This window comes from Electrona antarctica, assembly GCF_951216825.1.
Source record: "Electrona antarctica genome assembly, chromosome: 1".
Classification (NCBI taxonomy): domain Eukaryota; kingdom Metazoa; phylum Chordata; class Actinopteri; order Myctophiformes; family Myctophidae; genus Electrona; species Electrona antarctica.
The window spans coordinates 14873021-14900786 of NC_136806.1; the positions used below are offsets into that span (position 1 = coordinate 14873021).

At 44.8% G+C, this 27766-nt stretch overlaps 1 protein-coding gene across 1 annotated transcript; it reads left to right on the top strand.

Annotated features, from left to right (window-relative positions):
- Nucleotides 1-3505: 3505 nt before the first annotated feature.
- On the top strand, nt 3506-27635 carry rnf103 (ring finger protein 103). The gene is made up of 12 exons (XM_079514857.1): nt 3506-3554; nt 3689-4277; nt 5571-5752; nt 6310-6455; nt 10859-11013; nt 13674-13789; nt 15348-15417; nt 15950-16308; nt 20007-20139; nt 20821-20907; nt 23027-23229; nt 24184-27635. Exons 3-12 carry the CDS (start codon nt 5673-5675, stop codon nt 25088-25090), a joined length of 2256 nt encoding a protein of 751 aa, XP_079370983.1. The 5' UTR covers nt 3506-3554; nt 3689-4277; nt 5571-5672; the 3' UTR covers nt 25091-27635.
- Nucleotides 27636-27766: the final 131 nt, after the last annotated feature.

The window sequence follows — 27766 nt, forward strand, 5'->3', positions numbered from 1 at the left end:
AAGTTCTAAGCCATGCTGTCTGTCTCTAAAACGATACTTTCCTATCACACATTGCATACACATATGCTACATATTAAGGTTTGGAAACTTAACTTTGGTCTATTGTTTTTCCCCTATAATAATACTAATTGGTATTGTATTTTATATCACTTTTGTCGTCGATTAGTCACCTTTACAACGAGGTACAGCTTTTAACGACCAGGCATTCATGGAATGAGCAACACAGCTAGCTTAAACGTGTGGATGGGCCCTTATTGTATTATACAGTGTATTATGGTGGAATGTTGTATGGCAGTATGTTTGTGCAATGTAGGTTAGTCAATATATTTCAATAAACAAGTGTTTTAATAATCAATGTATTCGTCCAGATCTGTCAATAAACAAGTGTTTTAATAATCAATGTATTCGTCCAGATCTGTCAATAAACAAGTGTTTTAATAATCAATGTATTCATCCATATCTTTCAATCAAGAAAGAAAGAAAGCAGCGGTGGCCGAACGGATAGCGGCGCGGTCTAGATACCGGAAGGTTCCCAGTTCGAATCAGCCATCCGACACGTTAAAATTACCACCGCTGAAATGCCCTTGAACAAGGCATCAACCACTACGATGAAATGTGTTCTATGAGCAGGGCCTGGCTGGAAACAAGTTCTTGAGCTTAGCCCAGATACCCTGGGTAAATATAGATTTCATTTCATTTCATTTCAAAGAAAGAAAGACCCGATATGTCATTAAAAAAATAATCCAACAGCGCCATCCTGTGGAATATTACAGTAACAGCTGGCTGGTGTAACAGGAAGCACAGTGCTGCTGTGCCGTGACGTCAGTTTGTTATGCACAGCAGCTGATCAGAAGTGTTGCCATGTCTGCGACTTTGGGCTTTTTCTTTCTGAAAAGTTAAATTTTTTCAACATTTTTATTAAATCTCTGCTATGCTCTATTTGGGCTTCCTTTCTAAGTTGTTAAACCAGTGGTTCTTAAATATTTTCATCGTCAAGTAACCCAATTTATTCATGGACAAGTGGGTCAATTTATATTTTATGCTATACTAAATGTATATTAATAGTTTACCCTCCCAAAAAAATAACTTGTTTTCCCTACCGATTATTCATTATTATTAGTCCTAATTTCATGGATTCATGGATTATTTTTTTTTGGTTCCCCATTTTCAACTGCTTTATTATATTTCGACCCTTGCTTTAGCAATGTAAACGTATAGACAGTTTTCTTCTTTTTTTTAACTTTGTTTTTATTTCAAAAAAGTCTTTCCACCAAATAATGAATGAACAAAAATCAAGAATCCCAGAAAACTAAAACAAATGAAAAACAAAAACAAAAAACAAAAACACACAGACACAAAGATAAACAGAAAAACAGCTTGACATGACAACAGTACAGCATTTTTCAAGTTGAGTGCAAGGCAAGGCAGGAAAGGAGCAGGAGACATGACTCACAATATACATCAGATATATGACCTTATTTGTCACAGGCCCGGCCTGCATCCAGCCCTCGCTCGCACCCCGTGGAGACAGAGGCCCCCAGCCCGCCACCAGATGACTGGCCGGAGGCCCCCGGACCCCCCGCCCCCCAGCCCACGGCCGGCTAAAGACCGGGCACCTGCAACTTCTTCAAAGCATTTTTACAGACACAACAACCACTACACGACACTTTTACAGACCTAACAACCTCTACACATACACCGAAACACCCAAATACAATATCACAGAAGTCCATCTAAGGGGCTGCCTTCACGAGGACGTCGCGGGCTGTTCCCCGCCTAAGTTTTGTGAACGATATAAAACTTTACTGCGTCTACATTGCGGTTATGTTAATTATGTACGACGTCCACTCGAGACCGGTAAACTGCTCCGTTTTCAAGATAAAGATGCAGTACACATGGCTGGCCTGTAGATGGCCATCAAAAAAAAGAAAAAGCTTCTAAAAGTAGGCTATATGAAAGCGTTGGTATTTCACACAGGTGTTGCCAAATAACTAATTATCTTGATCAGATGCGCATATGACATATCTAGGTCATATCAATTTAATGAGCAGAGCAGTGCTGCTTCTCTCTCTGAGTCTGCACACACTGACTGACCAGCTAAAGTGTATGCCTACTAAACCATAATATATGACAAACCTTGGATTAATTCTTCTGAAAACAGCAGCAAGCACAAAGTAAGTGTGAGAGAGAGAGGGAGAGAGAGAGTGTGAGAGAGAGAGAGAGAGAGAGAGAGAGAGCGTGCGCGCCCCTTCTCTCGGTCAGATCATCATACACAGCTCACAACGAGGAGCGGCATGGTACATTGTGAATTTATGAGTTTGACTTTGGAGATTGAAATATATATATTCGCTGGTGCGCAACACCTCTGAATGTCAGATAATTGCTTGATTCCTTCCACCTGCTGGCAGCACAGTGCTAATCATTGCCTATTTTTTAACACGCAGCATCTCTCTCTCTCTCTCTCTCTCTCTCTTTGTGACTGTGAGACTGACACAGACGCGGTCAATAATATATAGCATAAATAATAGGCCAAATATAACACTTTCCCTCTATCTGTGATCAGCTCCTCACACACAACTCCTCTCTCGTGCATGCCTGCTCAATTGTTTGCGTGCGTGCGGGCTGCAGATCGGCTATTTTTGGAGAAGAGATTTATAGACATTATGTGCAAATATAAAATAGCTGTGATACTTATATGTAAGTGGTTATGGTGAAATAAACCATTAACACTGGTTAGTTTGGAGGGGGCGAGGGGACTATGACATCACCGTTTCAGCAAATTAGGCGGCATTCGCTGTACACACGGAGACGTGAAAGTCGCGTCTCCAAACTTTCCCACTCTGGAAGGTAGTTTCAAAATTAGCCGTTAAAGTCCCCAAAACGCCGTCTCCGTGTGACAAAAAGGGCAGATCGGCTAATTACTTGCCCGAGAAACACCGAAATCGTCCTCATCTGGATGGCCCCTATGTATGAAACTTTCCATTTTGAATTGTAACCTTGCAGTCATTTCTTCCATTATATAAACCTGCTTCAGTCTCTGTTTCCATTGGGTTATAGTAGGTGGTTTTATCTCCCTCCAATTTACTGTTATCATTTTCTTAGCAATCAGTAAAAGTATCCTTAATATGTAACTACAATCACGCACCTCCTCTGGTATAATTCCAAGCAGACATAACTCAGGACCAAAATGAATATTCAACCCTAAACATTTTTCGATTTCCTTATTAACCTTTTTCCAAAACCTTGAAATTATTGGACAGTCCCAAAAAACGTGTGTATGGTCTCCGATTTCCCCACATTTTCTCCAACATAGTATAGACAGTTTTCTAATGCCAATAATAAAGCCCCCTTTTTAAGGGACCAAGAAGTCACGAAGTGGCTTTGGTCACTTATTGCTTTTGTGTTTATTTTTCTTCTCCTTCTTCTTCTTCTTCTCCTCCTCCTTCTTCCGCCAAAAATAGCTGTTATGGCTGAACCGTGCAGTCGGTTTTCGCGAAACGCGGTAATCTGGTAGAGGGCCACATAGATATATATATGGAGGGCCATGCCAAACGGTGACTAAAATAATTGTGGTATTTTTATCATGAACATTGTTAGTGAGGACCAATTATATGAAGATAAGTTGAAAAGTGGTGCTTTAATTATTTTATGTTTTCATAGACTTGCTTGTTTCCTTCTCACACAACAGCAGAACCTGGCAACAGCCCTCACTCAGCACAGAGCAGAGCAGAGAGCAGGCCTAGGTAGGTTGGAGGTTGGAATGGAATGGAAGCCATCATGAAGATCTAATAACAACAACCAACCACCTCATCCTCATCTCTCTGACTCTATCGACAACACAACAACCCGGACTACCATCAAAACAACACGAACCAGGACTTCATTATAAGCGTATTGTCTTCCATCCAGTGCAGACAGCAGGCCCTATAGTCTGGGCTGCCTGCGAGGCTGTTTTCTCTCCCACACGAATCGAGGCCCACTAAAGGCCCATATGCAGTGTGTGTATCTGTGTGTGTTTGCCTGCTAAAAAAGCTAATTGTCTTCAAAGCAGGAGGGGATCAACAGACAGACATTCATGTTGTTGAGAATGGAGATGAACATGTCCCTGATGTGATCGCCGCCTCCTCGGACACAAGATGAAGCGTTATTAGACTTCAACCGTCGGAGGAGCTTATAACGTCGGTTATAAGTTCACACAGTGTTCTGTACTATCTATCTAACTGTCTGCTGGTGTTGTTCGCTCCACACAACGCAGAGGAGGACGAGTCGTTTGGAAGGTAACGAATCGTTTTCATTTCAAGGAGGATGTTTAAATGTATACTGGCTTATATTCGTGACCACAAAGCTTGAAATGTAATTTAGATGCTATGCTGCTATTCGGACAGATGCTAGGTTCATTGTTTACCTGGCTATCTGTAGTTTCAATGTACAGATAATTTTTACACTATTGTTTTAGACTGATGCTAGGTTCATTGGTCAATGTACAGGTTTAATGTACAGAACTAGAGCATTTCTTTTGACAGTTAGCATATTGTTTAGTCTGATCTGTTAGGTTCATTGTTTACACTCTGGTGAAGAGCTTCTGCTAAATGACTAATAACATTGTTCATTGTATACATTATTTATTAGACCAGTCTCAAACCTTTTCATGTCAGAAAGAGCCCCAAATTAATGTTAATATATGGCATAATTTGGCTATAGACCCCCCTCATCTGAAACTATGTTGTGCCAGTTACACCCCAGGCCCCAGTCAGACGAGATTTGAGTTGTTAAAATGTTTAAAACAAAATGTTCCAGAATGTTCACATGCTGGGAGAACACTTTTCAGGGATATTGCGTTGAATTAAAGTTCAGTTGACCAGATGGGCACCTTGTAGTGCCACATATTAGCAGAACTCTGAGAGAGACTATAGTGCTGCGTGATTCTTGCTCAAATGTGAATCTCGATTTTCCTCCACAAGAATTGAGATCACGATTATAATTTTGTTGTCTTTAGTCTGTCGTTGCTGAACGGACATTACTCCATTCAAAATGTGGCACCTGGAGCCAACTATTGTGGCTTTAAACAGACAACACCAAAGTGCTCGACTTAAACCTCCCTTGAAGTCTCTCTTGTAGCAAAAACATAGTAACTAAAATGAACTGGACAGCCAACCAGTGCTGCACGATTCTTGCTCAAATTTAGAAATGAAATTGTCTGAATCTATAGATCGCAATCTTTTTTCGATTAATCGTGCAGCACTAAATAGACTTAATAGAGAGAAATGATGGGTAGAATACTAGAATTATGTATTTATTGTTTTGTTTGCTGGGAAAGAATATGATATTTAAAGATGTGCACACAATTTCATGATTATTTTTCAAAAATAGCAGATCTACAAGCTCGCACTATGAGCTTGTATACCTGCTATTTTTCAATAGCTACGAAGTAGTAGTACGAAATAATGGTTAATGTGGTTAAACGCTAAAGCGACACAGATGTGTTCCAGGTCTTAAGCCATTCTGGGCGGGAACACCTTTTGGTGTTTTAGGCATTATGTTATATTGGTGTTCTTGTCTCGGTACTACAGACCAATGACACCCAGCGACGACATCTGACCAAGACCAGAGTGAATCCGAGTAATCGTCGTCTCCTACAGGCCGTGGGCACATCGGAGAACGGAGACCAGAAGATGTGGCTCAAGCTGTTCTTCCTGCTGCTCTACTTCCTGGTCCTGTTCGTGCTGGCGCGCTTCTTCGAGGCGGTCGTCTGGTACGAGGAGAGATGGGATATTTGTAACGCGGTTTTGCTATTAAGCAAAACGTGATTTATTAAAAACCACACAAGAATTAATGGTAGAGGCTCCGTATAATCGTGACCAAAGAAACGTCTCATCAGGTTCAAAAGAAGATTTTTCCAGCTGATTTTGATTTAGTCTTAGTCCTTTTGAATGACACACCATTTAGTCTTAGTCCTTTTGAATGACACACCATTTAGTCTTAGTCATATGTAGTCTTCTGAAATTGTTTAGTCTTAATCTTAGTCAACAAAATGAACACTGTTTGCAGACACGAGGTCCTGCAGCCGACACAGATGTTTAAACATGTATTTACTTCCAAAGAGATATACCATCTATAATTTGGCTACTGTATTATTCGTGTTTTAAAAGGCAGCAGCTGTTAAGAAAAAAGACAGTGAACACATTTTGTGTGGGGGGAAAAAACCTCTAATCAACAAATGCTCACTTTATTTTATGCATCCATAGTTTTGTAGAATAAAATGTGTGCAGAATAATGGTGAAACCGTGACTACTTCTCTCTCTGTAACAGGTACGAGACGGGCCTGTTTGCCACGCAGCTGGTGGACCCGGTCACACTGAGCTTCAAGAAGCTGCGGACCATCCTGGAGTGCCGCGGTCTGGGCTACTCTGGCCTGGCCGAGAAGAGAGACGTCAGCGAGCTGGTGGAGAAGTCAGGCAAGTAGACCCCGGATCTTAAAGAAACTGCTAACTGGTTAATATGTGTAACGCCATTTAAAAGTGCCATTTTTGTTTACCTGGGCAGTGCTGGTTGGCAAGTATCAATACACTTTTAGACCGACATGTTTGCGCCAGCATGGGCGATTAGATTTATTTCTTGATCGCCTCTTGATTGTTTAAATATGACGTCATGGGCCGCTATTGCTTGATAACAAAGCTTATTGATAAAGGGTTGTTAAGCTTGTTATCGGATTTTTTCGGGTATCGGGTATCAAGCTCCATCCCTACTAAAAAAACTCAGCCTAAACAAAGTCTAACATCCCCCCAAGCCATAGGGATATCCCTTTCGGCTTAGTGGTTAATGGCGGCAATGGTAGAACGGCCGCATGGGAATTGTCACGTATGCTCAGGCTTTTGTGTGCCCCCCAGGCAGTTTCTAAGTTGCTTTGTTCATCAGAAACCTCCCCCTAACTATCTAAACTAGGGTTGGGACAGTTCAACGGTTTACCGTTTAAGAACCCTGTGCAGATGTCTCGCATACCATTCATGCCAGTGTCAACATTAGAGGTCATAGAATCCTCTCTTAGTGTTAAATTGTTTCCCCCCCAGGCACTAAAGTCCTGTGTCTATGACTATTATAGATTAGTAGATTACCTTGTTATCCAGGTGTATTTTTGGACTCTATAAGTTTTTGTTGAGCACATGCATTTTCGTGGTTCACACAAATTCTCCCTGGTCACTTGCATGCACGAGCTCTGCATGTGTATACTGTATGCGTGTGTGTGATGTCGTATAGCAGCTGGTTTCTTTCTTTCGCGGTCGTCTTTCCTCTAAAATTCCCACGAGCTGTTTTGAGGATGCATCTACCTGAAAAGCAGGTTTCCTGACTGTTTGGATGGTGGAGGCTTTTTTTCACGCGTCAGGCACAGCAGAAGCACCCAAAACAACCTTGTGTGCCAGGAGGAGGATATAATGATTAAAATAAGGAAGAGATTTTCCATTTAATTCTAAGCAAACAAGCCGGTCCTAGTGGCTTTTTGTTCTGAGCAACTTGTGCGTAACCTTTTCAGCTGAGATGCCACTCCCCCGGGACACAAACCTACAAAAATACATACTTAATAATGAAAATAGTCAGTCTACATACAGTCTACAAGCTCTCAAGGCAAACGTGACACATTGTGAGCTTGTAGATCAGCTATTTTCCGCTGTTTGAAGTACGACAAAGCAAAGCATGTAAGGTTTGAGTGGTTAACACCTTAACGGGATGTATTGGCAATATAGAAAGGACAGTGCTGCTGCACGCACATCCCAAGTGCCAAGGACAAACTTAAAAATGTTTGGGTCACACAAGAAGCTTATCTTGCCTGTGGGCTGACTTTATTGAAATGTTATGACCTGTAATAGACTATGCTATCTATGACAACAGAGTTACTATAAACCGGATCTGTAGGCACTTTGTAAACAAACTACAATGCAGGGTTAGTGGGTCACACTGATATGGAAATGGCCCTGGGCTCAAATAACCTCTTCTCTTCTCTTCTCTTCTCATCCAACACTCTTCTAGGGCCTGCAACTTTTTTTTCTTACTGAATGGTTACTTCTCGATTATTCAATTAATTGAATAATCGAGAAGTGTACATATACTGTGCCCATTTTAATGTCAACGAATTGAATAACCACTTAAGTGTTTTATACGTTGTCGTTGCACAGCGATGTCTGTCATGCCAACCAAAATTGTGAAAAGCAGATCAGCGATGAGACCTGGTAGTAGTAGATGTCTTGTGAGCTGGTAGTTTCATTCTTCTTTGTTGCTTTGTGTTCTGAGAAACCTTTCACCTATAATGACATGCCCAAAATACGGATTGATTATCATATTAATGAGTTACTTTTAAAAACGTCCTCACTCTCTACACTCGTTTCACGCGTGCCAGCTTTTTTTAAGAACCTCTGGCTTCCAGGCTGACCACTGTCTCCAGTCCTCTCTGGTGTAGGTTGGTTTCTGTCCTGTGCTTTGCGTTGTCATCGTTTGGGGAGAATGAATGAATTCAGTCTGGGATGCTGGCGGCTGTGTGACACTGTGTGTCTGTGTGTTCATTCATTGCATTGTTGTAGCGTTCCCTCGACACCGCACTCCTAGTGTACGCCAGGTTCAGCCTACTATCACCTAAAAAATACAGCACAAAAAAACGGCACTAGTTAACACATTCTTTACAAACGTAAAAAAAATAATCGTGTACAAACGTCTAATCCAACCATAGGTCACCTTGGACGTGTACACACGTCTTAGAGCTTTTTTTATTGATAACAAAAAATTCTGTTTGTTTGTTTTTTTGCCTCTCCTTCGGCACCATACTCCTTGCTGTTTCGCCGTTCACTTCCTTGTTTACGGCTCAGAAAGAATGCCTCGTATCTCCTAATCTAGAGAACTCTCCATGGTTTAGACCAGATGGGCATATTTCTGACTTCAACAAGCCTCTCGTTTGGAATATTAATGCTTCTAGAGAGACGTTAGCATGACCAGCGTGAGGTAACAATGGAACATTATGCCTACCGGTTGTGGTGGGGAACGGAAGTGGGGGACCTTTCAGAGTAAAATCCTAGCACTCGATTAAAGAACTCTCAGCATGATCTAAAAAATACTTGTCCATGCATTAATCTTCAGTAGACTTGACTACTGTAATGGTGTCTCTTTACAGGTCTCCCGAAATCAGACTTGATTAATTATTCCTTAATCCTTACTACGAAGAAAGTGGAGCATATCACTTCAGTTCTTAAATCCTTAGGCTCCCTGTGTGTCAAATAATTGATTTCAAAAGAACAATTTTTAATGTTTTTTTTTAAAATCTTCTATAGTGTCCCTGGCAAAAACCTTTTCAAATGGCGGACGGGGGTCCGCGGAAAATGCATATCAATTTGGGGGTCCTTGACATGAAAAGGGTTGAGATGAACTTCTGTACAAGGCACATTCTTACCATGCCAAAGAATGCAGAAAACATTTCACACTCACAGTCGGATCATTATGTATGCATGATAATGGCACAAACTCTCCAGCTGAAATATGACTTCTCACTTGTTCTTGCACTCTTGCAATAGCAAGACTGTAGAATGAGATACGGTAAACTGGCAAATTAACGCCATACTTCATAACAACATACTACAGCGTCACACTCTGAGCTTCTGAAAAGTATCATATGAAGTTTCCACCCGACGGATGATATTAATCCTATTCTAATTTAGCAGCACATGACGGCACAAATAAAGAGTTTTAGACTTGTGATATGTCTTTCTCAGTATCAGTATCAGTTTTGACTTGCATGCACCAGAAGCGTTGATACCACAGTAGGTGGGGGCCTCTCTGGCCCCACCTAAGTCCAAAGTCTACAAGCACTACCAGCTTGAATTGATTGAATACTTTTATTAGTCACAAGTGTAAACAGCATGGGGTTGTTTAAGGTTAACACAATCCATCCCAGGCCCAGCCCTCCAGGGCTAATCATGGCGCCAGTGCCAGAAAAATGCGTGAAAAACCAAAGAAGAAGAAGAAGGGCCCCCTGACTAACCAGGACGTGTAGCCCCCCATAGCTGTTGTTGTTGTAGGAGGAACAACAACAAATAAGCGTGCGCGCAGCCTCGTGCATGTCGGATCCGTATGTACTAGGCTGTCTTTAAAATATGTTTAATTACTGGATTAAATTACATTAATCAAAGACGAGTTTCCTCGCTCTGAGAAAGGCGGGTTGTGGAGAGAAAAACGATTCTTAGCAAAGATTGTGTTAAATGGATGACACAGAAAGGTCCTGGGGACATTGTGGTCCTAGAGGCCGTTTGATCCTCATAAGACTCACAGAACCACTAAGCACTCGTGCCAGTGACGCACAACGCATCACGTCGCCACACCATTGCGAGCTTGTGGAAAGTGTAGTATAAAATGATGGTTAATGTGGTTAAAAGTGTGTTGTTTCTACAAGAGAGCTGATGAAGTGGTTACTTTAAAGTCATATATTTGTGTTTCTACAGGAGAGCTGATGAAGTGGTTTGAAGTCATATATTGTGTTGTTTCTACAGGAGAGCTGATGTAGGGAGAGCTGTACTCAGCCATACAGAGAGAGAAGTGGTTTTAAGTCATGTTGTGTTGTTGTTTCTACAGGAGAGCTGATGCAGGGAGAGCTGTACTCAGCCATACAGAGAGAGAAGTGGTTTTAAGTCATGTTGTGTTGTTGTTTCTACAGGAGAGCTGATGCAGGGAGAGCTCTACTCGGCCTTACAGAGAGAGAGAAGTGGTTTTTAACTCATGTTGTGTTGTTGTTTCTACAGGAGAGCTGATGCAGGGAGAGCTCTACTCAGCCATACAGAGAGAGAGAGAGAAGTGTTTTTTAACTCATGTTGTGTTGTTTCTACAGGAGAGCTGATGCAGGGAGAGCTCTACTCGGCCATAAAGAGGGAGAAGGAACAGACGGAGGCCGGGGGGGACGCCGGCAGCAGCACCTCCTTCAGTGGAGAGATGCACTTCTATGAGCTGGTGGAGGACACCAAGGACGGAATCTGGCTGGTGCAGGTACTGTACACATCATATTCATCATTTATTAATTTATTTAACCCATTCAGGCCTGACGTCGAAATAAAAAAAACGTTCGCTCTGAAAGAATATATATTCAAAGATTTGTGCCGCATTTTTACGATTTTTCAAAAATAGCAGACCTACAAGTTCATAGCGTGCCACTCGGTGGCGCGCTATGAGCTTGTAGATCTGCTATTTTTCAATAGCTAAAGTATAACATAATGCTTAGTTAAAACACCAAAAGGGGTTCCCGCCCAAAATGGGTTAAAAGCTATAATATGACACAGATGCGTCCTCGGGTCTAAATGAGTTAACAGGGACAATGCACATTAATCAACACGTCATTTTTCAAATCCATGTAAATGGGCCAGAGTTAGCCATAAGCTAATTTCCATCTGTAGTCCCTGAGCAGGCTCTTAACCCTTTCTGGGCGGAACCCCTTTTGGTGTTCTAACCATTCTGGACGGGAACCCCTCTTGGGGTTCTGTACAGTATGTACAGTATTCAAAAAATTTAAAACTTTGATGCTGCTATATAAACATTTGAAGTTTTTCAGAAAGCTTAGGTCAGGATTTAGAAGGCTTTTTAGAATCGGCCTCAGTCCAAAATGGGTTAAAAAGTGGTAAAATGGTATCCGTACAAAAACATACAATACAAAAACAAGAAAACATAGTACAGGGGGCAGAACAATTACAGTGAAAAGTGACACCAGTGACAAAGGAAGCTAGTAATAATAATACAAGTTACTCGTGATTACAGATTTGGTTTGCTTTAAGCCACCTCTTAAGGTTAAATTCGAAGGTCAGATAGTTGGAGGTCTCTCTTACTTCTGTAGGGAGTTCCAATGATGGGAGGCTCTCCCATCATTGACCATGATGATGCCAAAACATAGATATATCAGTGCTGTTGTTATTGTGCAGAAACCTTGTATATTCGCACCCCACTCCCAATGATCCTACAGTTGTGCCCAGGGACAAATTAGCCATTGGGCCAGTGGGGCCGTGGCCCAGGGGCCCTTGGCTCTCAGGGGCCCTTCAGGGAAATTGGACCGCGTGGTACTGGGTTTGACGCCCTGAAAAGGGCTCCTGGGGCCATTCATTGGCCATTGATTTTGTTAAATTTAGGTAAAAAAGATGATAAAAACACAAAAATGTCGCTATGGTGGCCCTGCAAAAATTACCGGCCCAGGGGCCCTCGTGGGGGTTAATCCGTCCCTGGTTGTGCCCCCCCCCCCCCCCCCCCCCCCGTCCTAATCTAGTTGAATCCCCCTGCTGCCGCATTTTTACGATTTTTCAAAAATAGCAGACCTACAAGTTCATAGCGCGCCACTCAGTGGCGCGCAATGAGCTTGTAGATCTGCTATTTTTCAATAGCTAAAGTATAACATAATGCTTAGTTAAAACACCAAAAGGGGTTCCCGCCCAAAATGGGTTAAAAGCTATAATATGACACAGATGCGTCCTCAGGTCTAAATGAGTTAACTGGGACAATGCACATTAATCAACACGTCATTTTTCAAATCCATGTAAATGGGCCAGAGTTAGCCATAAGCTAATTTCCATCTGTAGTCCCTGAGCAGGCTCTTAACCCTTTCTGGGCGGAACCCCTTTTGGTGTTCTAACCATTCTGGACGGGAACCCCTCTTGGGGTTCTGTACAGTATGTACAGTATTCAAAAAAAATTAAAACTTTGATGCTGCTATATAAATATTTGAAGTTTTTCAGAAAGCTTAGGTCAGGATATAGAAGGCTTTTTAGAATCGGCCTCAGTCCAAAATGGGTTAAAAAGTGGTAAAATGGTATCCGTACAAAAACATACAATACAAAAACAAGAAAACATAGTACAGGGGGCAGAACAATTACAGTGAAAAGTGACACCAGTGACAAATGAAGCTAGTAATAATAATACAAGTTACTCGTGATTACAGATTTGGTTTGCTTTAAGCCACCTCTTAAGGTTAAATTCGAAGGTCATATAGTTGGAGGTCTCTCTTACTTCTGTAGGGAGTTCCAATGATGGGAGGCTCTCCCATCATTGACCATGATGATGCCAAAACATAGATATATCAGTGCTGTTGTTATTGTGCAGAAACCTTGTATATTCGCACCCCACTCCCAATGATCCTACAGTTGTGCCCAGGGACAAATTAGCCATTGGGCCAGTGGGGCCGTGGCCCAGGGGCCCTTGGCTCTCAGGGGCCCTTCAGGGAAATTGGACCGCGTGGTACTGGGTTTGACGCAGTGAAAAGGGCTCCTGGGGCCATTCATTGGCCATTGATTTTGTTAAATTTAGGTAAAAAAGATGATAAAAACACAAAAATGTCGCACGCGCGCTATGGGGGCCCTGCAAAAATTACCGGCCCAGGGGCCCTTGTGGGGTTTTTTTTTTTTTTTTTTAAGATATTTTTTTGCGGCTTACGCCTTTTATTGGTTTTTGAAGGGACAGACAGTAGGCTGACAGGAAACGGGAGAGAGATGGGGGAAGACATGCAGTAAAGGCCGTGTCGGGCTCGGGAGTCGAACCCGCGGCACACTGCGACTGGATTACCAGTCGGGTGCCCAGACGGTTACGCCACCGCCTGGGCGCCCTCGTGGGGGTTAATCCGTCCCTGGTTGTGCCCCCCCCCGTCCTAATCTAGTTGAATCCCCCTGCTGTAGGTGATAGCCCAGGACCGAGGTCCGTTGCTCAGTAAGTCCAACTGGGGGAAGATGGTGCAGAAGGTGTCTCAGTTTGGGATCCGGACGGGAACCTTCAACTGTTCCCACGACTACAGGTGAGAAAACCGTTCATGATCGTTTAGTCCCCGCTCCCCACGTTTTGGGGGTAGTTTTCTGTCACTGTATATCGGCCAGACTGATATATTGGTTTCGGTCGGGTTTTTTTGTGAGAGTTATAAACGGACAGGTCTGCGACTACTAGGCCACATGAGCACACACTCATGGCTGATTGAAAATATCAGATCTACAAGCTCTGCTATTTTCAAAGAATCTGACTTTTTTTTTTTTTTAAAGGTGAAATGTTTTATTAAATGTTTTAACAACACAAATCTTGTATGGGGTCTCCCTGGCACAAAATATTTCCAGGGGTCAAACAAAAAATTGTTTTGGGGGGTCCTTGACATGAAAATGTTTGAGAACCACTGGTTTAAACAACATTAGGAAGCAAGACCAAGTAGGCAAATACTGTACACTTTAGAAACAAACCTAAATGAACACGACCCGCGCAAACTACCGATATTTACATTAGTGACTTTAGAGAAAATCGAGCCAAAAGTCGCTTATAATAAGCAGACATGGCAACTACTGGTTTGGGTCCTACTTTTTTAGATGCACCTTTGTTTACACACGATATTAGTCACTCCTCCACAATCCCATGTGAACAATAGATGTGGGACATGGTGTACAGTCACGTACGTGCACACACAGCACACTAGTTAATATTTCCCTCTGGGACACTGACTGGTGTCGTTTTACCGCAAGGAATGTAACACACCTGCATGTGCTAAGCTAATGTCATATTATCGCCCCATTTCCTGTTGTCTGACAATGGCTGCAACACTTGTGACCTAAAGTGTAGTTGCATTCATGCAACGTTTGTCTGTGAACGACATTGACATGACATAGATAGGCTGACCCAGACATGCTGTAATGTAATATATTCATCACGTTAGAGATTTTAATCGGTCGGTGTCAAAGTAGTGCTCCGGTCATAAATGTAAACCATTGGTTGATAGCCATCTTGCAATGATGATGAATGGCCAACCTTTGAAAACAACGGGAGGTTTTCTTTTTCTTTTTAGTGCCAGTGGGCCGCTTTCCTTTTCAGAGCATGCTTATTTTAATGGTGGATCAATGGTTGTTGTGCTGGTTCCATGGGTGCGGGAGTGGCTCTCAGGGGTAGAGTGGCCGGTAGAGCAGCCGAATGGGAACCGTGAGGTTCCCAGTTCGATCCCTGTGGGCTCCCCCAGAGTTAGTGTCCAAGTGTCTTTGAGCAAGACTCTGAACCCCTAATTGCTGACCGATGTGCAAGTTGGTGCCTTGCATGGTTTCCTCTGCCATCGGTATATGTGTGTGTGTGTGTGTGTGTGTGTGTGTGTGTGTGTGTGTGTGTGTGTGTGTGTGTGTGTGTGTGTGTGTGTGTGTGTGTGTGTGTGTGTGTGTGTGTGTGTGTGTGTGTGTGTGTGTGTGTGTGTGTGTGTGTGTGTGTGTGTGTGTGTGTGTGTGTGTGTGTGTGTGTGAGTGAATGTGTGGGTGAATGTAGTGCACAATCTATGTAAAGCGCTTTGGATAAAAGCGCTATATAAATACACCATTTACCATTTATTCCATCAGGTCGTGTGCCAAGCGTGGCTGGCAGCGCTCCACCCTCATCATGTCCGTTCCACAGACGTCAGCCTCCAAGGTAGGAATGGGGAGGGGGATGTAAATGTAATTGATTTTAAAATGTCCTTTTTTATTTATTTATTTTCATTTTCTGTTCCTCACACATGCTATTGCCATCTCATTGTACAAAAATGTTTGATTAAGGCATATGTCATTGCATTTTGTATCTATCTGTAATATCATAATCATAAGCCATAGTTCGATTTCTGTTCAAATCACAGCTTATCAAATCGTCTGTCGGGTGGAAACCTCATGTGTCCAAAACTGTAACTTTCCACGAGTCACGCCGCATTTCCAGCTTGTGGATCTGCTACTTTAAAAAATATATATATATTTTATATATTTTTTTATGGAGGGACAGACAGTAGGACAGGAAATGGGGAGAAAGATGGGGGGAAGACATGCAGTAAAGGCCGTCGGGATCGGAAGTCGAACCCGCGGCACACTGCCAGACTGGATTACCAGCCAAGGTGCCTGGACCGTTTAGCCACAGCCCAGGCCCCGATGACCGATTTTAAAACGTGCGTTTTCTTCCCGCTCTGACCGACCAGGGCAAGGTGATGCTGAAGGAGTACGACGGGCGGCGCATAGAGACGGAGCACATCTTCCGCTGGATGACATCGCACGTGTCCCAGCGCATCAAGACGCTGCGCCGCGCCGAGCAGCTGGAGGAGGAGTGGCGGCCCGACCCCGCCCACCCCGTCAAGATGTTCCTGTTCGCCCAGCTGCCGCAGCCGCCCGCCTTCTTCTCCTCGCTGTCCGTCAAGTTCACGGGCCGCATCGAGTTCATCTTCGTGGACGTGCGCCACTGGGACGTGAACAACCACAGCGGGCTGGCGGAGATCGGCGTGACGCAGGACCCCGCCTACATCCTCAAGATGCCCGAGGGCATCTACCGCTACGGCAACAGGTAGGGGAGAGAGAGAGGGGTGCATACGTCATTGCGCACGTACACACACAGTAACGTCCAGTCCCCGACACCCTGCATCCACGTCGCCCTCCTCACTTCAGGTCTTAACCCATTTAGGCCTGACGTCGAAATAAAAATTATTTTTCAATAGCTAAAGTATAACATAATGCTTAGTTAAAACACCAAAAGGGGTTCCCGTTCAGAATGAGTTAACTATTACTCGAAGTATAATTTTAACACCATAGACAGAGCACCAACGTAGAACACATTGATAAGGTTCCCTGCTGTGGTTGACACAGCGCAGTGTGAGCGGTGAACAGAGCACCAACGTAGAACACATTGATAAGGTTCCCTGCTGTGGTTGACACAGCGCAGTGTGAACAGAGCACCAACGTAGAACACATTGATAAGGTTCCCTGCTGTGGTTGACACAGCGCAGTGTGAACGGTGAACTGTAAATCTATGCAACACGTTCTGATCTTGTAGATCTGCTATTTCCACCATTGTTTTTTAAATTTATGAGCATTTTTCAACATGGTAAAAATAAATGTGATTTATCTCAAATCATTGTGATTAAGTAATAATTGTGACAGACAGGCCTATTTAACGGCGTCAACTTCGGGAGTGCCTGAGGGCTTGGGCACCCACTGAAAAAATAATAAGCCAAATAGCACCCACTGAGATTAAAGGTATATTCAGTGATTTCACCTAATTCAAATATCACTTATTTTTTCTTTTTTGGATAATCCTCCCTACTATAAAGTGTGATGACCATATAAGGAGTTCCTCCCTGTCCCCAGTGAGCCCCTGGGGTCAAAAAACCCTAGTTTCGGTTTGGGCTTTGGGTGGCAAAGCCTTCATCCAATCAGGATGAGAGGGGCCTTCCTCCAATCATGATCGAGTGGGGCGGGCATTGGTGCGCATGCTGTTGGTCTGTTGTACTTCCCCCACTGTAGAGCGTGTGCATGTGCACATCTTGTTACCGGGTGGACCTTTTTTTTTCCAAATCACTGAATGCTCCTTTAAGGCTGAAGATCCCCTCCCCCTGGTCATTTTGTCACGTAGGCACACACCTTTACGGTGTTCACAGAACAGGTATTCAAATGCTAATACGGTGGCTTTGTTCCAGTGACCGCACGGTTCATTCACACTCCGTCTCCTGCAGCAACACAACACTAACACAGTCAGCGGAGAGGCTGCTGTCTGTGTACCGTCGGCCCGTCTGTAAAGAGCCATGAGCCGGGAGGGGAGGGGAGGGGAGGGGCAGCAACACCGCCGGCCGCCGGGTAATCTCCACACTGACTTGAGACTTGACAAACAAGTCAAAATAGCCCAAAACAATGTCCGGGCCGGGGAACAGAACTGTTCCTTTTCCTCAGACTACTTTTACTTTAATTAAAAGGTAAGATGCAGTGGCTGTAATTGGGTCAAGGATCTTGCTTTCGTTAGCAATGGTGTACGAGATTGGTAATAAATTGGTCAAATCATGACATTGTTAGACCATCTGGGAGAAATAAACATGCTGGGGGGCGGGGCGGGGGGCACCCACTGCCGTTATAGGAACCTTCCGCCACTGGGCCTATAGAGCGTCGCAGTCCCGCCCCCTACCATGGACCAGGAAATGATTCTCCGTTCATTTTCCTCATAGACATTTCAGAAAGTATTTATTTAAAGACGTTTACGCCGCGGACAAAGCCAACTGGAGTCGTGACAAATCATGACAACAAACACAATTTTTTGGGCCGAACAAATAATTAGAAAGAAGAAAAAAACGGCAGGTTACAACACTTTTTTTGTTGTAATTATTTGTTTGGTCCAAAATATTGTTTTGTGTTGTCATGAGTTGTCACAACTCGAGTTGGCTTTGTCCGCGGCGTAACCGTCTTTAAATAAATACTTTTCGAAATGTCTATGGGAAAAATGCATTGGGATTAATTTCCTGGTCCATGGTAGGGGGCGGGACTGCGACGCTCTATTACGCCATTTAATAGGAGCTTCTCATCGCGTCAGTCAGTCTTTCATGGCGACACGGAGGCAGAACCAGCCTGACCAAACACACTTTCACTCATCACTGATCCCTTGTTGGGAGTCAACAGGAATAGCATGGACAAATAAAACCTTTCTAAATGCTATCCTAATGCACACAACACCAACACATTTGAAACTGACGTGGCACAGGTGAGACTAGGTGACACATGAGGATCAGCTGTTTACTGACTCGGCATGGGGGAGGAGTACAGTACAGCCATTACATTCCTGGAAAATAGTGTTCTCCAGTCCTAGAAAAAGTTTTAAAGTAATAATGTTTTGGCAAATATTTGGATATACATTGTTTTTAGATACATTGTTCATAAAAACAAAACAAAAGTGTAATTTTGTATATATGCAACATGTTCAAATGTAGGACTACTTTATACTGGATGTGTAAAGAATAGATCTACCAGTTGACAACACGATGCACCGTGACACGTTGTTAGCTTGTGGAGCTGTTATTTTTGTCATGTGACACCTTGGCTCAAGTCTGTCTTGGTGCTTTGTATGATCACTACAGGCCTGGAAATGGGGTGAAATACTTTGGCAAAGTGTGTGGGAAGGAACAGGTGAGACTAAAGGCCTATTCTTACTCAAGTGACCAAAAGGTGACCACCTTTTCGGTGTATGAATAGGCCTTAAGGGTGTCAGCTGTTCATCGACTGAACAGTCAGCATGGGGGTGTTTGTTTGTGACAGTACTGTGTGTGTGAACCAAACAATCGTAAATAGAATGAAAGAACAGCTGACAAACCGAAAACGCGACACCACAGTGACGTGATGCTGTGAACTTTCTTGCCACCACAGTTTGACTGCATAAAGAATTTAGGTTTTGAGTAGAAGCATAAGCATCATTTTATAGTTATATCTCATATGATATGTCTACATCGTGGCAAAGAAAAAAACAAAACAAGTATTGTATTAGTTGTCTCATGATGATGTACTACAATTACAATATGGGTGGTTTTAATTTCAAGGACCACCATAACTCTCCTATAACCTTGGGACCCCCTATACTAGGAATCGTTAAAGGGAACTGTCAAGGAATCGGACCGTTAAGAGGGAATCGTCCTTAAGGAACCGGAATCGTTTAAAATCCTAAAGGATCCCAACATTAACTCACTCCTGGTTCAAAGTAGTGCAACACCCCTCCCCTGGTCAGCCGGCATGCCTGATGAAGGGGAAAGGAACTGGTCAGAATAACATGTTCCTTCCACGCGCTACGTCCGGCCGGGGAAACTCTCCTGTCAGATGAAAAGAAGCAGCTTGGACTCCTCATGCATAGAAGGAAGCATGAGGTCAGTCCCCTTGCCCCCCAGGTTGGCAGAGGAAGTGTAGCGCCCAGGATTACATAATAATAATAATTGACACTGGGTGAAAAAAATGGGATGAAAAATCGTGGGTTAAACATTTAGATCAAAAAAGAAAGTAGTGCAAAACACTATGAATTAGTATGAATTAGTCAGCTCTAATATTGGTGTGTGTGTGTGTGTGTGTGTGTGTGTGTGTGTGTGTGTGTGTGTGTGTGTGTGTGTGTGTGTGTGTGTGTGTGTGTGTGTGTGTGTGTGTGTGTGTGTGTGTGTGTGTGTGTGTGTGTGTGTGTGTGTGTGTGTGTGTGTGTGTGTGTGTGTGTGTGTGTGTGTTGCGTTGCGTTGCGTTGCGTTGCAGCACCGGGGAGTTCCTGTCTCTGGCAGCCATGGACACGTTTCTGCGCTCGGTGCAGCCGGAGGTCAACGACCTGTTTGTCCTCAGTCTGCTGCTGGTCAACCTGCTGGCCTGGATGGACCTCTTCATCACACAGGTCTGACCTCTGACCCTCACACGGCTCTGTGACGTCTGACCCTCACGCTCTGTGACCGCTAGCTACATCCTCTTCGTTGCCCTCTGTCCCTCACCTCAATGGGCTCTATGCACACACGCCATTTTGGAAAGAACTTGTGGCCCCTTCTCTACTTCCTTCACAGGTGTCACCGATGATGCTAAATTAAGGCTCTGTTCAATTCTGGTCAAACAGGATGGTCAGGGTGCTGCTATTGTGCATGTTGGCTCTACACTGGAAACACTCTGCTACACCAGTGGGTCTCAAAGTGTCCTTGAGAGTGGGTTCCAAATGGCCCTGTACGGGTGTGTCACTCTGAGCGTGTACAAATGGACCCTTACGGCTCTCAGAGTTATGGGGGTCCTTCACTAAATGAAACAGAGCCTTAATTAGTATCATTGGTAACACCTGTGAAGAAAGAAACATGCGCAGTTGAGACCAGGAAGTTGTACATGCACAAATTTGGGCATGTACAACTTCCTGGTCTCAACTGCGCATGTTTCTTTCCTTCCATGGAGCACCATGGAGCAACATGGCGTCGCCCGTACGGTCTTCACGTCTCGTCCTCTTTAGACAGTCCTTGCCCGGAAGTAGGAAGAGTTTTCTGCTGTCCTCTTCAACTCACCTAAATGTTGTTTTCTGCATGTATTTGTTGTTTGTCAGGGAGCGACGGTGAAGCGCTTCGTGGTGTTGATCCGAACACTTGGAACGTACAACTCCTTGCTGCTGGTGTCCTGGCTCCCAGTGCTGGTAGGTACATTACGTTGGGTTTCTCTTCAGAAATAAACCATGTAGGAAGGTTCCTGTGATACATCTAACCTGACCGCTCTCAGGATCTGTCTAAAAAACATTGATGGGGGAACTGGTCTACAAGATTTGCTACACCACTAAGATACTTTGTTAATGTCAACACAACAAAGTCCACAATCACAACACCAGAGGGGAGTTCAACAAACCACGTGCAACCCAGATTCGGCTCAAACAAGGGGTTTAATTCATTTCGCTCTTATATGCCACTAAAATGTGAAACGCACTACCAACAGCTGTTAAGGAATGTGAATCCCTAGACTCCTTCAAAACCGCTCTCAAAGAGCACTTACGGCAAGTTACGGGTGGCTTCAATTCGAAACTGGCCCCTGTAAGAGAGTAAAAGTCCCCCCCACCCTCTATTTTTGTCTCCACCAGGCCGAAGGCATGGGGAGAGAGTATGTTTTGCACTCCGTCCGTGTGTGTGTCCTTCCTTCCGTCCGTCCGTCCGTCCGTCCGTCCTTCCGTCCGTCCGTTATCAGCTAATCTCTGGCACCGTTGGCCCGATCCATGCCAAACTTTGCACACACACTCCCTGGATGCCAACGACGAACCTCTGCCCCAAATATTCCTCAACGGCCTGTTATAGCGCCACCATGAGGCCGATTTAGGCAAAAAACATTTATGTAGATTACTCGTACACATTTTATCCATACATCACACAATTCGTTATACACTATCTCCATAGTCATGTGATCAACACGGAGCGGCACCATTTCCCATCTTTCATCCTGATTGGCTAAGATTGGCTTCCAAAGCTCACACGATTGGTCCGTTTAGAACAAAATGCCACAAATCACAAACACAGTGTGCAATTTCCGTGAAATTATACACGCACATTTCCACTAGGCCGAGGACGACATGCCACAATTCTTTTCCCCAAATCAGCCTCACGGTGGCGCTATAACAGGCCAATTCCTGTTTTAGCTATAACTGCATCGATCTGTATACAACTTATGTATGCGCACTCCCTAGAGGCCATGGAAAAACATTGTCCCTGCATCGCTCCACATCTGCCGGTCATAGCGCCACCATGAGGCCAATTTCTGCAAAACACATTGCTTATGTTAGTCGCACAGATTTCATCCAAATCTCACGCAAATCGGTCCACATGATCTCTGTAGTCATGTGATCAAGACGAGTCTGTTGGATTTCTCCGATTCTACACTGATTGGCTAAGATTGCCTTCCAAAGTTTTCAGGAGTGGCCCGTTTCGTTCAAAATGCTGCACATGTCCTGCTCATCCAGAATTCTATCCTCAAAGATGCTATGAGTGATCTGGCTCTGCATTTCCTCAACAAAATGAAGAAAATTGTTGCAAAAAACTAAAACAAAAAAACATGTTTATATTATACTCCTAAACATTTTTCCAAACATCTCACACAGTCCTATCCTCCTGGTGGAGACCTGTGCCCAGAAGGGCACTTTTTCTAGTTCTATACTGTACACGTTTTTCTCGCTTTTCAATCAATCAATCCAGGCCCTGCTGCAGCTGCCCTACCTGGACTCTCTGTACTAAATTAACACTCGTTCCATTCATCCTCTACCAGGCCCTGCTCCAGCTGCCCTACCTGGGCTCTCCATACTAAATTAACACTAGTTCCACCACTGTCCTCTCCACCAGGCCCTGCTCCAGCTGCCCTACCTGGACTCTCTGTACTACATTAACACTAGTTCCACCACTGTCCTCTCCACCAGGCCCTGCTCCAGCTGCCCTACCTGGACTCTGTACTAAATTAACACTAGTTCCACCACTGTCCTCTCCACCAGGCCCTGCTCCAGCTGCCCTACCTGGACTCTCTGTACTACATTAACACTAGTTCCACCACTGTCCTCTCCACCAGGCCCTGCTCCAGCTGCCCTACCTGGACTCTGTACTAAATTAACACTAGTTCCACCACTGTCCTCTCCACCAGGCCCTGCTCCAGCTGCCCTACCTGGACTCTCTGTACTTCATTAACACTAGTTCCACCACTGTCCTCTCCACCAGGCCCTGCTCCAGCTGCCCTACCTGGACTCTGTACTAAATTAACACTAGTTCCACCACTGTCCTCTCCACCAGGCCCTGCTCCAGCTGCCCTACCTGGACTCCCTGTACGGCTACAGCCTGAAGCTGCTGCGCTACGCAGACACCACGTCTCTGGCCAGCGTGGTGCGAGCGGACTGGACCTTCTACTCCTCCCACCCCGCCCTCTTCCTCTCCACCTACCTGGCCCACGGCCTGCTGGTCGACTACTTCGAGAAGAAGAGGCGCTGCGCCGCCAGGTACGGAACGGATTGACGGACGGACGGGATGCGCTGTTCATTTCCAGTAGAACTAAAAGACGAGTCATTCTATGTTTGGCTGCGCTCTGACAATAGCAGCTCAGCATGCGACAGAGTGTAAAATCAGGCATTACGACGCCACCAAGGCCCAACAAAATAAACTGTAGATTTAGTCAAATAAAACTAGACTAAAACATGTAGTGGTCACTGGTCAGACTAGCAATAGAATCCATGTTCAATCTTCCAGCCATTGGCCATAACATTATTGTTATATTGTAATACCCTGAGCTACAGCTGTGTAACTTCCTTTCTTCACTGTTACTCATTTTGACTGGCAGCTCTTTGAACTATTATCTCACCATCTCTCACAATTTACCCGATCTGTTGAAACTAATTAACTTATACCATTTAAGTGGTATAAAAGTCATATATATATATATAGGGCTATATCTTGCGCCACCCCTTAACCCTTATCCCTAAACTAATTTGCCATTTTTTACTATTTTAAAAAACCTTTTAAAATAGTTCAAATAGCCGATCTACAAGCTCACGTCTTGATGTAGGCCGGCTAGTTGAACTATTTTAAAATGTTTTTCAAAATAGTAAAAAATGGCAAATACGTTTTGGGATAAGGGTGGCGCAAGATGGAACCCATAACCCATAATATCGCTTTGTGACAAGCCTAAACATTGTCCCCTTATGCCCCCCCCCCCCCCACACACACACACACACAAAGGAACAGTTTTGACGTATTATAATCATTTTGGAAATATTAGAATTTTCCCCTTACGCACAACATCGGTATCGGCCAATCGGTATCGGCCGATCAGAGTAAAATAATTGGTGATCGGTCGTATGTGTGTGAATGCAATGCACGCTGTGAAGCACCAGCCTTGGATAAAGGCGCTACTATATAAATGCACCATTTACCATTTCCTTCCCCCCCCCATCTAGGAGCGAGGAGGAGAACACCACCAACCTGGAGTGGCTGAACAGCCTGTGGGACTGGTACGCCTCCTACCTGATGCACCCCATGGCCGCCTCACTGCAGCAGCTCCCCGGCCCTGAAGGGGGCGCCAACAACGACCAGTCCGACTGGGGCGGCGACGACGACCCCAACTTCCTGCTGGAACGCCTGGCCTTTCCCGACCTCTGGCTGCGCCCCCTGGTGGACGTGGACTACATGAAGGCGCTGCCCACCTGGCGCTTCCGAGCCGTGGGTGGTGGGGCCGTGCGGCGCCAGCGGCGAGGAGGGGGAGGGGGCGAGGAGGCGGAGTCGGGGGACGGCAGTGGGACGGATAAAAGGGACGACGACGACGACGTTGTGGACAGTGCGGACAGTGATTGTTCCCTCGTGGACCGCAGCGGTCGCCTCGCGCGACAACCGGATGCCGATAATAATCAGACGAGCAAAGAACGCGGCGATCCGTCGCCGAGCCCGATCGTTGGTTCTTTGGTCAGCGACGACGACGAGGACTGTCCCGTCTCCTCCTCCGAAACGTGCTGCCGCCACTGTCGCCACGGGAACGGAACGCCGCAGCCACTGAGCGAGGAGGGACCCGTATCGTCGTGTAACCACGATCACCACCACCCGCCCCCCTCCTCCTCCGCTGCCCCTGATTGGTCGGCGTGGCCGGTGGCCGTGCTGCACTGCTCGGAGTGCGTGGTCTGCCTGGAGAACTTTGCGAGTGACGAGCTGCTGATGGCGCTGCCCTGCGGCCACGCCTTCCACCAGCAGTGCATCGTGGTGTGGCTGGAGAACGGCCGACACTGCTGCCCCGTGTGCCGCTGGCCCAGCTACAAGAAGAAACGCAGCCCCCCCCCAGCCCCCCCGAACCAAAACACTACGGACCAGGACTGACCCCCAGTGCTGTACCACACATCCCCCACTTAGAGTTGTCCCCTGACTGTGTGCTGTTTGTTTGTCTGTCTGTCCCCCGCTTAACCACCTCGACTCCTCTCTCCTCCGATGTCTGTGTCCCCCTCACCTCCTCTGTCCTTGTCTCCTCTGTCCTTGTCTCCTCTCTCCATTGACGTCTGTCCTCCCCTCTCCTGCTGTCTCTTTGTCGTCTGACCGTGCACTTTTGATGATGTCGAGAGGTTTGATCTGTGTGGATCCCTAGCCGAGGCTCCTGCAGCGTTAGACATGTTGAGAATATCCTGAAATCAACTAGGGCTGTAACTACCCTTTGTTGTCTCAGTGACTCTCCTATTGATTACTCTTACCATTTATTTATTTATTAACGTGTCAACATTAAACAATTGTATAATTGAGTAATTGACAAGCCCCGTTTAATACTTTGTTGGACAACAGTGTAACAGAGAATAGCCTCTATTAGTGATCTATAAGATCCACAGATTCTCCGTGAAATCTCAAAAGTCCTCGATCAACAACAAAAGCCATGTTTCTTTTCCTCGTCTTCTGTTGTTGTAACAACTGAACTCCCTCTCTGGAACTCTGTTCATTTTACTTTGTGCATCTCTGAGCTCCTCTGTCAACGTTTTCAAGGAAAAAACAGAATCCTTCTGCCCCAGTTATCTTGAATTGAATGTCTCCGTTCCCCAAACTAATGTCTCTGTTCCCTGTCTCTCCGTGACCCTGTGGGCGTTTTTGTTGCAGCGTGTCTTCATGAGGGGAGAAAACAAAAGTCCCCACGTCCATCTTCTCGGCCGTACTAAAAGGATTGTTAGCATTGTTTACGACAGAACGTTACTGTAGGCTGCCTAGCTTCCCTTGGAAGTGTGTATTGAGTTTAGCGAAGACAGCTAGCAAGTTTATTTTTTTTGTCATAAGAAGAAGAACATTTGCAAATGTAAAACATTTTTCCCCGACACTTGGTGAGGACAATGATATCTCTTGGAACTTTGGGACACCAGTGGGAGAGGACAAGAATAACATAAATATTTATTTCCTTCCTAAAACGTCAACGTAAGGAGGCGCGAGGATAAAGAAAAGCACTACACTACAGGTGGAAAGAAAGCTATTATCGTCCAGCTACAACATCATCATCATCATCATCACGAAAGGAAGAAAAAAAAGGCAAGACTCTGAAATGGTCAATGGAAGTGTACTGCTAGTACAGATAGTGAGACCGGTCGTTGCAGGTAATTTGTCAAAATAAAGGAACCTCCTCATTGCATGAGGCATACATTTGAAAGAATATTTAAAGCAGAGGCTTTTCCCTGTTTTTTTCTGCTGTTTGGTCAAAAAGAAATAACACTATGATTTTCCAGCATGCTGTCTTGTTTGGCCTTGCTGTGGAATGCAGTCTCATTGTCTGTGAAGTGCTTCTCAACCTTGGTAATTATAAGGACCCCATTTGGCTCTAGTTTTAGTTAAAATACCTGTAAGGGCCTATTTGTGAAACCCAGAGGGTTGCTGGACCCCCACATTGAGAGCCACTGACCTATGATGAGACAACGGGGGTACATGTGGCGGTGGAACAAAATGTTCCACTTTGGAAACATTACAAAATCCTCCAATCTGAATGAGCTAAATTCCGCCAGGTCAGACAAATCCTCTTCTGTTTTCGGCAGGTAAGGAATGATCATACTGGTCTTTCCTGCACGACGAGAAGCATATTGTCTTCCGTGACCCAGAATCACAACAAACCTTCGTACAATTGCATGGTATCACTCTCGCTGCTCACGGCCTGGGGTGGTTCCATTATACTCTCGCTGCTCACGGCCTGGGGTGGTTCCATTATAGCCTGGTTAATAAACCAGACCGAATCAGCCGTTGGCAAAAAAAAATTTGCCTACCAGCGGATTACGGTCTGGCGAGGCTCAGTAGCACGCCTCTTTCCTACAACCGAGAACAGGTCGGACCAATCGGGACACGGTATGCAATATGGGCGGGCTTTGGTACAGTGACGTTCAATGCTTGAGACTTTTGACTGACAGTAGCTCTGACCAATTGCGTCAAAGAGAAAATGTTTGAACCCGCCCCCCCGGGAAATGAAATCCAAGTGGAGCCAGCCCAGACTAATATACCGCGACAGTGTTGTGTGATATTAGTCTGGCTTATTAGCCAGGCTAGTTCCATTATACTTCGTCAGGTACCTGTATTTTGTTGTTACATGTAGTTCAGTAAAAGTTCAGTAAGGCCTAACTTCTATCGTTCATAATGAAGACATTCTGAAACAAATGAGCTTAGAAAAAGATATATATATATTTCATGTCATGTCTTTTTTTTTCCCTTCTCTTATCTGTCGAATGCAGCTATTTGACTTATTGGTTGGGAGCCACAAGTGCTAATATGTGATGTCATATTGAATTATTGATCCCATGTTCCCCAAGGCGAGAGACTAACATTTTGAGTTTGGACCCCGAACTGTAAAATGGAAACAAAACAAACTCTGAGCATGTGCTTCTTTGTGTGTGTCGCCCGAACTTGACTATCTAGAGGAAGTAAAAGTCGTAACAAGGTTTCCGTAGGTGAACCTGCGGAAGGATCATTACCGTCGGTCACTGTGTGTGTGTGTGTGTGTGTGTGTGTGTGTGTGTGTGTGTGTGTGTGTGTGTGTGTGTGTGTGTG

Bases quoted from the DNA above. Each gene is read 5' to 3' on its own strand.
- rnf103 (XM_079514857.1), top strand. From the start codon at position 5,673: ATGTGGCTCAAGCTGTTCTTCCTGCTGCTCTACTTCCTGGTCCTGTTC. The intron at 5,753-6,309 runs GTACGAGGAGAG...TCTCTGTAACAG, and splicing joins TTCTTCGAGGCGGTCGTCTG to GTACGAGACGGGCCTGTTTG. The intron at 11,014-13,673 runs GTACTGTACACA...CCCCTGCTGTAG, and splicing joins ACGGAATCTGGCTGGTGCAG to GTGATAGCCCAGGACCGAGG.